This window comes from Chiloscyllium plagiosum, chromosome 6, assembly GCF_004010195.1.
Source record: "Chiloscyllium plagiosum isolate BGI_BamShark_2017 chromosome 6, ASM401019v2, whole genome shotgun sequence".
NCBI lineage: Eukaryota > Metazoa > Chordata > Chondrichthyes > Orectolobiformes > Hemiscylliidae > Chiloscyllium > Chiloscyllium plagiosum.
Window position 1 is genome coordinate 116,515,588 of NC_057715.1, and position 16,295 is coordinate 116,531,882.

Sequence of the window (16,295 nt, forward strand, 5' to 3'; positions counted from 1 at the left end):
AGGCCAGACCCGGTAAGGATGACAGATTCTTCTGCGTCTCTTCTCTGAGATTCTGTTTCTGTAACTTGTTTCCAGTTCCAATCTACTCAGTTAACTGAGAACCAATCAGCTTCAGTTAAAAGCAGCTACCTAGCTACTGATCATCTGCATATTGCAGATTAATTGCTGTGCTGTAACTTGCCTGTGTGTTTATGAATGTGGGAGACTTTTTTTTAATGTACTTTATTACTATGTGGGGGGTTTGCTAGAAAGGCTAGCATTTGTTCCTCAGCCTGAATTGTCCTTGTGGCAGTTAACAGTCAATTGTAATAAGAAAGAAGTGAATGTACTGTCACCAACTTTGCATACAGCACAAAATAGGTAGAAAGACAGGTTGTGGGAGGGATACAGTTGATAGAAGTTAGTAGATTTAGTAATTGGGCAAATGGAGTGTAATCTGAGAAAATGAGAAGGGAGAGCAAAAGAAACAATGTTACTTAAATGGAGATAGACTGCTGAAAGTTGCTTCACAGAGGGACTTGGACAGACTTAGGCACAAAACACAAACTTCGTACAGAGTCACAGCAGGTAAAGAGAAAGGCTAATGGAATGTTGACCCTAAATTCAAGGAGGTTGGAGTATAAGGGTAAGGAAGTTCCACCGCAGCTGTACAAGATGCTGGTGAGACCACATATGAAGTATGCGGCGCAATCTTGTTCTCCTTATTTAAGGAAAGATAATATTCATTGGAGGCAATTCAGAGAAGATTTGCAAGGAAGATTTCTGTTTGGAGAGATTGTTTTATGACCAAATGTTAAACAGCTTGGGACTCATTAGAATTTAGAATGGAAAGTGAGCTCAACGAAATACATGGAATCCTTAAGTTGGACAGGATAAATGTTGAGAAGATTTTTCCCCTCTGGAGAATCTTGGACCACGGCATACTCTCAGAATAAAGGGGTGTCTATTTAAGAATTGAGGATTTTCTTCTTACAGAGAGTTTAGAGTCTTTGGAACTCTTTGCCGCACAGAGTTATGAGGCATAGTTCTTGTGTGTATTTAAGGCTGACATAGATTTTTGATCACTTGGGGAATCAAGAGTATCAGGGCCATCAGAGTGAAGAGGATGAATAGAATAGAATAGCTTTTATTGTCACGTGCACTGGAACAAATAGTGAAATGTTTGTCATGTTGCTTCTCGGCACCGTCTTAGGTACAGAAGTTTTAAACATTGTCACTGAATTGAAATAGTAAAAAAAAAAGACTAGCATGGGAATACAGAGTTTAAATGTCTAGAATGTGGATAACTTGTCAGGCATGTTAGATCAGCCGTGATCCTATTGAGGCTTGAGGGGCTAAATAGCCTACTCCTGTTCCTGCTACCTATGATCCTATGGTTAGCTGCCATAATGGATTTTGAACTCATGCGACCATGGCATTAGACTGGACTTTGGGATTTACTTGTCCAATGTCACTACACCAACATCTCCTCAATGACTCAATAATTAGTGCAGCATAAAGGAATTCTCTCATTGTGTGTACTGTATGGCGATGTGTAAACTTCTTAAAATGATGTGCCAGCAGCTCCTTAAGAAATATTCTGTGAACAATTCCTCCTAAGTTGCATACCATTTGAGGTCAGGTGATACTTTGCAAGCCTAGTTTGGCTCAGTTGGTGTCTCTGGAATACACTCCAGGAGGACAGTGTGGGCAAGCAAATGCACATTAAATACTCATATTCTGAGAAACGTAGAGCAACAAAAAGGCCTTAGATGTGGATTTGTGAAAAAATATACAGCAGTAGGTCGACGAGTAATCAAAAAGGTGCATTGGGTACTTTTCCTTTATTGTCTGAGGCTGCGAGTGTAAGTGTTGGCAGCATAGTTAGTCTACTACATACATTTTTTGTCACAGCTTTACAGGAATGTTGTGATCATACCAGAGAAAGTGCAGAAGAAATTTGTGACATTTGCCATACATGGAGAATTTTAGCTGTCAAGACAAATTGGATAGGCTATATAATATTATTCAAGTATTTTTTCCATTAGCAGAGTTAGTGACCAGAGTGTGTAGGTTTAAAACATCTGGGAGGATTAGAGAGAACTTGAGTCTTGGTTTCACCAGGGTCTGGAACTTGGTGGTTGGCAGGGTGATAGATGCAGAAATCCTCAGCAGTTTTATAAAAAATACATAGGTATTTGAGGTGTAAGCTCCTAAAATTAGCAGTTTATAAGTTGACTATATAATCCCTTGTAGTGCTATCGACTGAAGAATAAATCTTGGCCAGAACACCAGGGCTCACTCCTGTGGCTAATACACAGGACCTTTTACACGCATCTTGACTTAACATTTCCTCCAACACTGTAGCATTCTTTTCTTGCACTAAACATCAACCTAAATGCTTGTGGACAGGCCTCTGGAGTAGCTGGTGGTTCAGGGCACAGCTTTCTGACTGACATGCAAGAGTGCTATGTTTTGAAAGACAGCCTCCACATCCTGCAGCATTGATAGGACCAAAGTTTGACGACTTAATGGGAGCAATATGTTCACCTGGGACTATGAACCCATGACACAGGATTTACAGTGTTCTGTTTCCAAATTTTAGACCACCACCTTATGGATTACTCCTCATGATCTGGCACAATTGAAGACATGAGGCACATCATTGAGTGGCACAGCAGAATTGAGGGGACAAATCCACTCCTGTTTTTATTTCTTGTGTTAGCCCAGAAAGTAATTATTACCCTACTATATCCACAGTTAATTGTTTTACCTCACCCATCTATTGTTTAAAGATTTTATTCTCCTTCCAGTGAAGTTGATAAAGTCCTGGCTGGCCTGGAAATATTATCCAAGATATTTGACCAACAAAGTTCTCCATTACTGACGCGGCTTATCCAGCAGGTACTAATGTTTTCTATTTTAAGATATGAATTCTCTGATTGTTAAACCTATAGTTTTGTCTTATTTTGTTTTCTGTCAATGAGGTCAGCAAGAGTGAAATTCACAAGCTTAAGGAACAGGATTAGGCCATTCAGCCCTACTCTACTATTCTATAAGATTATGGCTGACTTTTTTTGTCTCATGTCCATTTTGCTGTATGCCCTTATCCATACCATACCCCTCAACTCCCTCGTTAATCAAAAATCTTAATACATCATAAATATTATATTGGCCGAAACATTAGCAGCAATCTTCAGCCAGAAGTCCCAAGTGGATGATCCATCTCAATCTCCTCCAGAGGTCCTGCAGCGTCACAGATGCCAGTCTTCCACCAATTCAATTCATGCCACTTGATATCAAGAAACATTTGGAGGCACTGGATAGTGCAAAGACTGGTCCCTGTCAATGTTCTGGTAATAGTACTGAAGACTTCTGCTCAAGAACCTGCCACTCCTCCAGTTAAGTTCTTCTAGTACAGCTACAACACTGGCGTACACTCAACAATGTGGAAAATTGCCCAGGTATGTCCTGTGTACACAAAGCAGGACAAATCCAACCTGGTCAATTACTGCCCCATCAATCTACTCTCAATCATCAGTGAAGTGATGGAAGGTCTCATCGACACTGCTGTGCACCAGCATCTGCTCAATAGTAACCTCTCTGGAGGCCAATTTGAGTGAGAGTGATAGCCACTGACATTGAAGGCCACATTTGAACGAGTGTGGCATCAAGGAACTTTGCAAAACTGGAATCTGTGGGTATCGGGGCAAGCTGTGTGATGGTGAGAATCATACCTGGTACGTAGCAAAATGTTTGTGGCTGTTGGAGGTCAGTCATCTCAGCTGCAGGGCATATCTGCAGAAGTTCGTCAGGGACTGTGGTTTGATTCCAGCCTTCGGTAACTGTCTATGTGGAGTTTGCACATTCTCCCTTTGTTTGCATGGGTTTCCATCGGCTGCTCCGGTTTCTTCCCACAGTCTAGTGATGTGCAGATTAGGTGGATTGGCTATGTTGAATTGTCAGTGGTGTCCAAGAATGTGTAAGGTAAGTTAATTAGCCATGATAAATGTGAGGTTACCGGGATGGGGTGGAAGGGTGGGTCTGAGTTGGTGCTCTTTGGACGGGTCAGTGCAGACTCAATAGGCTCTCTCCCCCCCACACACACACACTGTAGGGTTCTATGATTCTAACCTAACCGTCGTCCCTTGTCGTACAAAGATGTAGCTATCACCAAATCCCTCGCTATCAACGTTTGGGAGAGGGTTACTATTGACCAGAAACTGGACTTGCCACATAAATACAGTGGCTGCAAGACCAGGTTAGAAACTAGGAATATGGTGTGATTAGTTCACCACCTGTCTCCTCACAACCTGTCTAATGTCTACAGGCACCAGTCAGGAGTGTGATAGAATATTCCCCACTTGTTTGAATGGGTGCAGCTGCAAAAGCATTTAAGCTTGGCACCGTCCAGGATAAAACAGCCCACTTGATTGGCACCACATCAACAAACATCCACTCCTTCCACCATCAATGCTCAGTGGCAACAGTTTGTGCCATCTACAAGATGCATTGCAGAAATTCACCAAAGTTGCTTCAACAGCCACAACCACTTCCATCTAGAAGGACAAGGACAGCAGATACATGGGAAGATCACCTCCAGCAAGTTCCTCTCCAAGCCACTCACTATCCTGATTTGGAAATATATTGCCATCCCTTCAATATCAATTGGTCAAAATCCTGGAATTCCCTCACTAAAGACATTGTGGCTTTACCTACAGCATTTAGACTGAAATGTTTTAAGAAGGCAGCTTAGCACTACCTCAAAGCCAATTATGGACAGGAAATAAATGCCACCAATGTCCTTAAGTGAATAAAAGATAACCTCCTGTTTTTTGTAAAACAGAATTGCACAGACTAATGGGACCCAAAGATGAAAGCTCATCCTCAGCTTTAAATGGGTATCTCTATGTTTCTTATTTCCATATGAAGGAACATGAGAGCAGGAATAGACCATTTAGCCCACCGACTCTGTCAGTGAATTCAATGTGATTGTGGCTGATCGTTGGCTCCAATTCCACTTTCCCAACACTCACCGTGTTCATTATTGTCTGAGGAGACAATCAATCAGTCTGTATGACAGTCTTTCTCTGATATTAGATGCAGTCCCAATTGTTTCTTTCTTCCTCAGCTAGGTTTTGCTGTGCTGATGGAAGTGGCATGTGTTTTTTTTGCAGGCCAGCAGTCAGGGTGGCGATCAGGAGTTGGAAAATCTAGTTGTGAAGCTTTCTGTCCTGAAGGACCTCCTGTCGTCTATGGAGCGCAAGGTGAGGGGCCATTGTCCTTGTGTATGTAATGAATGGTTTTTGTTATTGCAACCCAAGAAGTTTATAGTTTGTGCCTGTTATGTTTTTCTTTGTAAGTAGAAGCTCTCTCGCTCATTTATCACTGTCTACTCCCAAAATAATTTGCTCACGCTGCTTTAACATTTAACATTGTGGCTGTATACGATGATTACATGCTTCGTTGTATTATCTTATTCATCAGCACAAAAATAGTTATCAAAGTTGTTTTTAATCTTTCACAGGAGGAAGTAAGAAATGTAATGAGTCAACCTTCCTATGTGAGGCTTTACTGATGATTGAGGAAGATAGTACATGAACTTGCCCATCTGAAGGGGATGATAGGCATTGATCAGCCTAAGAGCCTGTATTTTCTCACTGTCATTGATAATTTAAATCCTGCTGCCATATCTTTTATATTTAGATGGAGCTAGGAGAATGAGATTGACTACAGACTATCTGCTCTGCAGAGCGCTGGCAGAACTCTGCCGCAAATGACCACCACCTGTGCTGTAATGACTCTATGGCTGTAAATAATAAAGCAGTTAGCAAAGGAAGGATGAAGTTGGTTGGGCACTTAAACAGAGATGTGAAAAGACTTTGTGAATGCAGTAGACATGGTTGAGTGATCAAAAAAGCACTTTCCATCTTAAAGCACTTCTGCTTTCAGGGCAACTATGATAGTGAGCTTAAGTACTAAAATATTGAATAGAGGAGAAAGGATTGATTAACTAATAGAAAGTAAAGGGATTGCTGTCTGTAACTAGTGGTGTGCCACAGGGATCAGTACAAGGGCCACAATTATTCACTATATATATGAATGACTCTGATCACGGAAGTGAATATACTATTGCCAGTTTTGCAGGCAATGCAAAAATGTGAGGAAGGCAAGTGGTGAGAGTAACGCAGTCTGCAGAGAGATGTAGACAAGTTAGGGGAGTGATCAAAAACTTGGCAGATGGAATATAATGTGGGGAAAAGTGAGATTATGTACTTTGACAGGAAGAATAATGAAGCTGAATTTTATTAAAATGGAGAAAGACTGCAGAAACCTAAGGGATTTGGGAGTCCTCATCCTGCATCGTAAAAACACTAGCATCCAAGTTCAGTGGGTAATAAGGAAGGCAAATGAACTGGTGACCTTTATTTCACTGGGGATGGAGTATAAAAATAGGGAGGTTTTGTTAAAGTTCTATAAGGTACTAGTCATTCTACAGCTGGAATGCTGTGAACAGTTTTGAGTCCATAAAGTAAGGAAAGATCTACTGGCATTGGAGACAGTCCAGAGAAGGTTCTCTAGGTTGATCCTGGGTATGAAAAGATATTCTTGGAGTGTTTAAGGAGGTAGGGCTAGTACCCATTAGAGTTTAGAAGATTGAAAGGAGATCTTATTGAAACATCAGATTCATAGGGGTCTTGATAGGGTTGTTGCCCCTTGCAAGAGAGGCTAGGATCAGAGGGAACAGAAATATAGAAGATAGGAGCAGGAAAGGCCATTCAGCCCTTTGATTCATGATCAAGGCTAATTGTGCAACTCAATAGCCTAATCCTGCTTTCTCTCCATAACCTTTGATCCTAATCACCCCACGTGTTATATCTAGCTGCCTCTTGAATACATTCCATGCTTTGGCATCAAATACTTCCTTTGGTAATGAATTCCACAGGCTCGCAACCCTTTGGGTGGAGAATTGTCTCCTTATCTCCATCCTAAGTGGCATACCCCGAATCCTCAGACTGTAACCCCTGGTTCTATACGCACCCACCATCAGGAACATCCTCCTTGCATCTACCCTGTCTAGTCCTGTTAGAATTTTAATAAGTCTCTAAGAGATCCACTCTACTCCCCCACCCACCCCCAACCCCCATTTGTCTGAGCGCCAGCGAAAACAGTCCTAACCTAGTCAATCTCTCCCCATATATCAGTCCCACCATCTCCAGAGTCAGCCTGGTAAACCTTTGATGCACTTCCTCGAGAGCAAGAGCATCCTCCCTCAGAAAAGGAGACCAAAACTGCACACAATATTCTAGGAGTAGCCTCACCATGACCCTGATAACTACAACACATCTCTGCTTCTGTACTCAAAACCTCTCTCAATGAAGGCCAACATACCATTTGCCTTCTTGACCACCTGCTGCGCCTGCATGCTTACCTTCTGCGACTGGTGCACAAAGATACCCAAGTCATGCTGCACAGTCCCCAAGTCTCTCAATTTACAGCCATTCAGGTAGTAATCTGCCGCCTTGTTTTTGCCTCCAACATCACATTTATACTGTTCAATCTATACTGCATCTGTTATTGATTTGCCCACTCACCCAACCTGCCCAGATCATGCTGAAGGAACTCTGCATCCTCATCACAGTTCACTCTCCCAACCAATTTGATATCATCTGCAAATTTGAGATGTTACCTTTTGTTCCCTCATTCCAATCATTAATATGTATCGTGAATAACTGGAGTCCCAGCACTGATCCCCATGGCATCCCACTAGTTACTGTCTGCTAATCTGAAAAGGACCAGTTTTCTATCCATCTCCATACTCTTCCCAATTGTGTGCTTTAATTTTGCACAATAATTTCTTATGCGGAACTTTGTCAAATGCTTTCTGAAAGTCCAATATATCACATCGACTGGCTAATCCTTGTCAACTCTACTTGTTACATCTTTGTAGAATTTCAATGGATTTGTCAAACATGATTTTCCCTTCATAAATCCATGCTGGCTCCGGGTGATCCTGCCACTGCTTTCTAAATCCTCCGCTCTAAGGTCCTTGATAATGAATTTGTGAATTTTCCCCATTACCGATATTAGGCTTACTGGTCTATAATTCCCTGGTTTCTCTCTACATCTTTTTTTGAATATTGGAGTGACATTAGCTACCCTCCAATTGCAAGGACTGTTGCAGAGTCTAAAGAATCCTGAACAATGACCATCAATGCATTCACTATTTCTAGAGCCACTTCCTTAAGTACTCTGAGATGTAGATTATCAGGCCCTGGGATTTATCTGCCTTCAATCACATCACTTTTCTCAGAGTCACAATCTCAGAGCATGATTTCTGAGTAGTTGCACATTTGAAATGGAGATGAGGAATTTCCTCTCTGGGGATAACGAATTTGTGGAATTCTTTACCACAGAGGACTGTTGAGGCAGGTTTGATGGGCTGAATGGCCTACCTCTCTTCCAAAGTGTTATGGTTTTATGATTAGGATAGAAAATCAGTCATTGGGTGGTGATTAATAAGGTGGCGTGTAGGAAGATGGTGAAGTTGAATTGTTACTGGACCAGAAATGAAATTTGCCAGGCTCATTCTTGGGTTCAAATGTCCTTTTTGGGAAGGAAATCTTCTGTCCCTACCTGATCTGGGACTTCAGACCTACAATGATGTGATTAACACACAATCGCCCTCTGAAATGGTCCAGTAAACAACTCTGTTCAAATGCAGTTGTCGTTGGGCAACAAATGGCTTTACCTGCGAAGCCCATGCTCCATAAAAAAATAAAGTAAACCACTGGAAGCTTTCCCAGTCTAGATGCAGCCTTTGCTGTAGAGGGAAGAAAGGCCAGAAATTGTGCACGTGTGAACATGGAATTTAATTTGGAATGTAAAAAATAATGAACTTGGTAGTCAGAAATGCAAGGTATTTTAGTTTGGTAAAGCGTACAAGGGCAGGATTTATACACTTAATGGTAAGGGCCTTGGGTAGTGTTGTTGAACATAGGGACCTGGGGGTTCAGATGCATAGTTCTTTGAGCAAAAAAGGATACACAGTCCTCCTTGTGTATCTTTTCTTCTTTCATGGCACGTGGGCATCTCCGGCTGGGGCAGAATTTGTTGCCTTTGAGAAGGTTGTGGTGAGCTGCATTCTTGAACCTTTACTGTATGTGATGCTGTTGAAAGGCTATTCCAGTAAGAAGCTGCATTACTCGATCCAGTTGGGATGGTACCAGAGCACTGGAGGATTGTGAATGTTGTACCTTTGTTCAGAAACAGGGGTCACAGATAAACCTGACCACGTAAGACCAATGATATTAACATTGCTGGTGGGAAAACTTTTAGCACTTACCATGCAGCCCTGGCATGCAGGAATCATAGAATAGTACAGCATAGGCCCTTCGGCCCACAATGTTGTGCCGAGTATTTATCTTAATCTAAGATCAACCTAACCTACACACCCCTCAATTTACTGCTGTCCATCTGCTTGTCCAGCAGTCACTGAATGTCCCTCATGTATCTGACTTATCTACCACCGCTGGCAGTGCATTCCACGCACCCACTACTCTGAGTAAAGAACGTACCTCTGACATCTCCCCTATACCTTCCTCCCATCACCTTAAAAATTGTGACCCCTTGCGACAGCCTTTCTGCCCTGGGGAAAAGTCTCTGGCTATCTACTCTATTACTTTCATTACCTTGTACACCTCGATCAAGTCACGTCTCTGCTGCCTTCTCTCCAGTGTGAAAAGCCTGGGCTCACTGAACCTTTCTTCATAAGACAAGCCCTCCAGTCCAGGCAGCATCCTGGTAAATCTCCTCTGCACCCTCTCTAAAGCATCTACATCCTTCGTATAATGAGGCGACCAGAACTGGACACAATATTCCAAGTGTGGTCTAAGCTGCAGCAAAGCCTCTCGGCTCTTAAACTCAATCCCCCGTTAATGAAAGCCTTCTTAACAACCCTATCAACTTGGGTGGCAATTTTGAGGGATCTTTGGACATGGACTCCAAGATCCCACTGTTTCTTCACACTGCCAAGAATCCTATCTTTCACCCTGTTTTCAGCATTCAAATTTGAGCTTCCAAAATGAATCACTTCGCATTTGTCCACGTTGAACTCCATCTGCCACTTCTCAGCCCAGTTCTGCGTCCTGTCAATGTCGTATTGTAGCCTGCATCAGCCCTTGATACTATCTACAACACCACTGACCTTTGTGTCATTGGCAAACTTACTAACCTCCCCTCCCACTTCTTCATCCAAGTCATTTATAAAAACTACAAAGAGCAGAGGCCCAAGAACAGATTCTTACGGGACTCTGCTAATCACCGATCTCCAGGCGGAATACATTCCATCCACTACACTTCCTGTCTTCTTTTGGTCAGCCAATTCTGAAGTCAGACAGCTAACATTCCCGGTATTCCATACCTCCTAACTTTTTGAATGAGCCTACTGTGGGGAACTTGATCAAATGCTTTACTGAAATCCATATACACCACATCCACTGCTCAACCTTCTTCAACGTATCTCATCATGTCTTCAAAGAATTCAGTATGGCTTGTGAGGCATGACCTGCCCCCCTCAAAGCCATACTGGCTATCTTTAATTAAACTACATGTTTACAAATGGTCAAAAATCCTATCTCTGAGAATCCTTTCCAGTACCTTTTTTTTTAAACCACAGACGTAAGACTGACAGGTCAGTAATTCCCAGAGATTTCCCTATTCCCTTTCTTGAACAGAGGAACAACATTCACCTCTTTCCAACTATCCGGTACTACTGGTGGGCAGCACGGTGGTACAGTGGTTAGCACTGCTGCCTCACAGCGCCAGAGACCCAGGTTCAATTCCCACCTCAGGCGACTGTCTGTGTGGAGTTTGCACATTCTCCCAGTGTCTGCATGGGTTTCCTCCGGGTGCTCTGGTTTCCTCCCACAGTCCAAAAATATGCAGGTTAGGTGAATTGGCCATGCTAAATTGCCCGTAGTGTTAGGTAAATGTAGGGGAATGGGTCTGGGTGGGTTTCTCTTCGGAGGGTCGGTGTGGACTTGTTGGGCCGAAGGGCCTGTAAGTAATCTAATCTAATCTACTCCAATGGAGAGTGAGGTGGCAAAGATCATCATCAGAGACGTAGAATCTCACTATTTGCTTCCCGTAGTAACCTTGGATATATCTGGTCTGGCCCTGGGGACTTATCTACCTTGATGCTTCCCAGAATTTCCAGCACATCCACTTCCTTAGCATCTATCTGTTCAAGTCTATTAACCTGCTCCATGGTGTTCTCACTATCAACAAAGTCCCTCTCTCTGGTGAATACTGAAGCAAAAATACTCATTCAGGGCCTCCCCTACCTCTTTAGACTCTAGGTACAAGTTCCCTCCACTATCCCTGGTCAGCCCTACCCTCTCTCTCTCTGATCATTTTCTGATTCCTCACGCATGTATGGAATGCCTTTGGGTTTTCCCTAATCGTTCCTGCCAAGGTTTTTTCATGCCCCCTTTTAGCTCTCCTCAGTCCATTTTTGAGTTCTTTCCTAGCTATCCTCTTATCCTCTAATGCTGTGCCAGATCCTTGCTTCCTCAACCTTAAGTAAGCTTCCTTCCTTTTGATGAGAAACTCCTCTGCTCTCATCATCCAAGGCTCCTTCACCTTACCATTCCTTGCCTGTCTCAGTGGGACGAAGTTATTCAATATTCTCAACAAGTGCTCCTTAAACAGCCTCCACGTTTCTGTTGTGCCTTTCCCATAGAACAATTGTTCCCAACTTATACTCCACAGCCCCTGTCTAATAGCAGTATAATTTCTCCTCCCCCAATTAAATACCTTCCCATATTGTATGCTCTTATCCCCCTCCATGGCTATGGTAAAGGTGAAGTAGTTGTGGTCACTGTCACTGAAATGCTGTCCTACCGAGAGATCTGACACCTGACCTGGCTCGTTGCCTATCTCCAAATCCAATATTATCTACCCCCTCGTCAGCCTATCTATATATTTAGTAAGGAATCCTCCTGAACACACCTCACAAAATCGGCTCCATCCAGGCCATCTGCACTGAGGAGGTTCCAATCAATATTGGGGAAGTTGAAATCACCTATAACAACATGTCTGTTACATCTGCACCGTTGCAAGATCTGCTGTTCAATCTGTTCTTTCATCTCTCTGCTGCTATTGGGGGTTCTATAGAAAATACCCAATAAAGAGACTTATCCTTTCCTGTTACTGACTTCCACCCATACTCGGTAGACAAACCCTCTTCAACAGCCTCTTTTCCTGCAAATCTGATGCACTCTCTGATTAACAGTGCTACTTCCCCTTCTCTCTTACCCGTCCCTGTTCTTTTTAAAAGATCTAAACCCTAAAACATGTAGCAACCGTTCCTGCCCCTGTGGAATCCATGTCTCCGTTATAGCTACAACAACATAGTTCCAAGTACTGATCCATGCTCTAAGCTCATCACACTTATTCCTGACACTCATTGCACTGAAACAGACACATTTTCATCCATCCCTTTGCCCTGTCAATTTTGTATCCTTCGTGACAGACTCTCTGCATTCCATTTCTGCCCATCCAACAACTACCCTCTCCTCCGATCTGTAGCTCTGGGTCCCACCCCCCTGCCAAACTAGTTTAAACCCTCCCAAAGTGCACTAGCAAATCTCCGTCCCAGGACATTGGTGCCCCTCCAGTATAAGTGCAACGCTCCCTTCATGCACAGGTCCCACCTTGCCCAGAAGGTACCCCAATGATCTACATATGTAAAGACCTTCCTCCTGCACCAGCCCCATAGCCACATGTTTAGCTGCACTCACTCCCTGTTCTTCACCTCACTAGCAAGTGACACCAGTAGTAATACTGAAATTACTATTCTGTACTTCCTGCTTTTTAGCTTCTAACCGAACTCTCTGAAATCACTTTTTTAGATTCTCATTCCTTTTCCTGGCTGTGTCATTGGTGAACCAATGTGCACCACAACTTCTGACTGCTCACTCTTCCCCTCCAGAACCTGGTATACTCGATCAGAGACATCCTGGACCCTGGCACCTGAAAGGCAACATAGCTTCTGGGAGTCTCATTCGCGACCACAGAATCTCCTGCCCGTTCCTCTTACTGTTGAATCTCCTACCACTAGCGCTTTTCTGTTCTCCCCTTTTCTCTCCTGAGCCACAGAGCCAGATTCAGTGCCAGAGACCTGACCACTATGGCTTTCCCCTGGGGAGGAAGAGGAGGAAGTCAGGCTTCATGATCTTTGGATGGATGAATAAAACAGGATGTAATTGTTGGGAGTTTCTCCTGTTAATTGCAATGTGTTACTTGATGATTATTTATTTTAGATTTATTTTCACAAGACTGGTTATTATTGCTGGAGTTGCCATTCAATAAGTATTGTTGAACCTTTTGTTAGATACATTGCTATGTCATTTGGAGGGGATGTTAAGGGCTGTCTGCATTTGTTGTGTGACTGGAATCATAGGTCAGTGCAGACGAAGTGAGGTTGTTAGGGTCCCCTCTGAAAGAATATTAATGAATTAGTTGGACTAATTAAAGATACTAACTAAAGCCCATGGCATGATGTGTGCAAATAAATTTGGCTAAGGAACGGAGAGCAGTGATAAACATCTTTCTAGACTGGAGGAAAGTGTAGAGTGATATCCCCAGGGGTTAGTACTGAGACAACTGCAATTTATGATATATATTAATAACCTGTACTTGAGCAGATAGGAAATAATATCAAAATATGCAGCTGAAAACATTGTCATTTGTGAAAATAAAGATGATTATTACAGATTCTGGATGAATATAATCTGATGAAATGGGCAGAAGTATGAAAATAGAATCTAATGCAGAATGTGAAAAACAAGTAACTTAGTCAGAATGAGAGATAAAAAGTATGTTATACATTTTCAAAGAGGGTACATAAGCAGAGTATATACAAACCTCTGAAGGTGGCTGGGCAAGTTGAGAAGGGTGTTATTTTTAAAAAATGCATAAAGTTGTCATTAGCTTTATAAATAGAAGCATGAAGTTGAAAGCACAAAACTGTTAAACCATAAAAAAACACTAATTAGGGTTGGGGTTGGTTAGTTGTGCGCTGTCCCTTTTGCACTTGAGCAAGAATGACTTCGGCAGTGTTCATAGGAGATTTACTTGATGGTACCAGGAATGAGAGGGCCTCAGTTTCATGTAGACGAGAGAATGGCTGCAGCAGAAAAGGATGCCACTGACCAATTGTATCTGCTGAGGTCAAACCCATGTTTTATACATGCTTAAAATAACTTAATTGATTTGGTAATCTGTACCTTTGATCAAGCTCAGGATGCTATTGGTTTGATTAATCACCCTCACCTGCTGCCTTTGATGCACAAATGCACCCAGATCTTTCTGCACCTGCAGACCTTTCAGAGGTATAATTTTTATGGTATCTCCATTTTCTTCCCACCGAAGTGCATCATCTCATACTTCTCTGAATTAAATTTCATTTGCCCCTTGTCTGCACATTGCACCAATCTATCTTTGTCCTTTTGAAGTTCACCACTATCTTCCTAATACTTGACAACACTTCCAAGTTTCATATCTGCAAATGATCCTCAGGGTCCAGACCATTAATATATACCATGATGTAATTATGATCCCAGCTGATAATACCAGATAAGTCAGGCCTCAGAATGAAACTTGGCTTGATAGATCATATGTTTAATTTTTCAGTCAGTTACCATTGTGGTTAGTCACTGAAACATATTCACAAAAGGTCGCAAATTTACCATCATACAAGGACTTAAGTTTGTATGATGAAGAAACTATATTTGAACAATAGAACCTTATCTTGAAACTCACCTGAACCTTAACACAAATAACAAAGCAAGGTTTTGACATTACCTAACATGATCCGTTTATGCCACACTTTGATTATCATTTACCTCTTCACTGCCCTGTATTTCTCATTTTGGTTTAGTTTTTAAATTTCCCTTCAATTGAACCCCTTTCTCCATTCAGGAAATTCCTGTCTACAACCCCAATTATAAGATTCACCAGTACACTGGTCCTACTGTAGTTCAAATGAAGCATGTTCAAATGAAGCATGTTCCTATGATCAGGTTTTTCTTCAGTGCTGGTACCTAGTGCCTAGGGATCAGAATCCATTTTTCCCATGCCAATCTTCGAGCCACACATTTGCCCCTTGAAACTTTTTAATCCTGTGACCATTTACACTTGGCTCAGGTAGTAATCCGGAAATCATTACCTTTGTGTTTCTGCTTTAAAATTTGGCTCCAAGCTGCTCGCAATCCCTCAATAAATCTCATTCTTAGTCCTACCAATGTTATTTGTACCTACATGGACTACAAAAATTAGATTCTCTCCCCCCTCCTCCTCATTTCTTTCTAGCCTAGAAAGGATGTCCTGAGCTTGGTGTCAAGTAGGCAACGCAGCCTTTGAGACTGTCTTTGCGGAGATCAGAATCCAATCCCTTAATATTAGAATCCCCTATAACTATGCTCACTTGAACAGCACTTTGCACTATCACTCTGTATCCTGTTTGCTCATCCTTTCTGAAGTCTGCATCTTCATCATCCAAAGGGTGGTAGCCACGTATGAGCCCCAGCTATGCCTGTCTCTTTGGCTACATAGAACAGTCAATCTTCCATAATTACACCGGCACCACTCCCCACCTCTTCCTCCGCTACATTGATGACTGCATTGGCGCCACCTCGTACTCCCGTCGGGAGGTTGAGCAATTCATCAACTTCAACACATTCCACCCTGACCTTAAATTTACCTGGACCATCTCTGACCACCTCCCTCCCCTTGCTGGACCTCTCCATCTCCATTAGTGACGACTGACTTGATACTGACATTTTTTACAAACCCACCGACTCCCACAGCTACCTGGATTACACCTCTTCCCACCCTACCTCTTGCAAAAATGCCATCCCGTATTCCCAATTCTTCCGCCTCTGCCGTATCTGCTCCCAGGAGGACCAGTTCCACCACAGAACACACCAGATGGCCTCCTTTAGAGACCACAATTTCGCTTCCCACGTGGTTAAAGATGCCCTCCAACGCATCTCGTCCACATCCCGCACCTCCACCCTCAGACCCCACCCCTCCAACCATAACAAGGACAGAAAGCTCCTGGTGCTCACCTTCCACCCTACCAACCTTCGCATAAACCAAATCATCCGCCGACATTTCTGCCACCTCCAAAAAGACCCCACCACCAGGGATATATTTCCCAGCCCACCCCTTTCTGCTGCCTTCCGCAAAGACTGTTCCCTCCATGACTACCTGGTCAGGTCCACGCCCCCCTACCACCCCCCCCCTCCTCG

General features: G+C 42.8%; 1 protein-coding gene across 1 annotated transcript in view; it reads left to right on the plus strand.

Annotated features, from left to right (window-relative positions):
* The first annotated feature begins 672 nt into the window (after positions 1-672).
* Positions 673-16,295, plus strand: part of inppl1a (inositol polyphosphate phosphatase-like 1a) — a 105,240-nt gene continuing 89,617 nt past the window's right edge. Inside the window, exons 1-3 of the mRNA XM_043692726.1 lie at positions 673-677; positions 2,775-2,883; positions 5,157-5,246. Coding sequence (XP_043548661.1) covers positions 673-677; positions 2,775-2,883; positions 5,157-5,246 — 204 coding nt within the window. The remainder of the gene's footprint in view (positions 678-2,774; positions 2,884-5,156; positions 5,247-16,295) is intronic.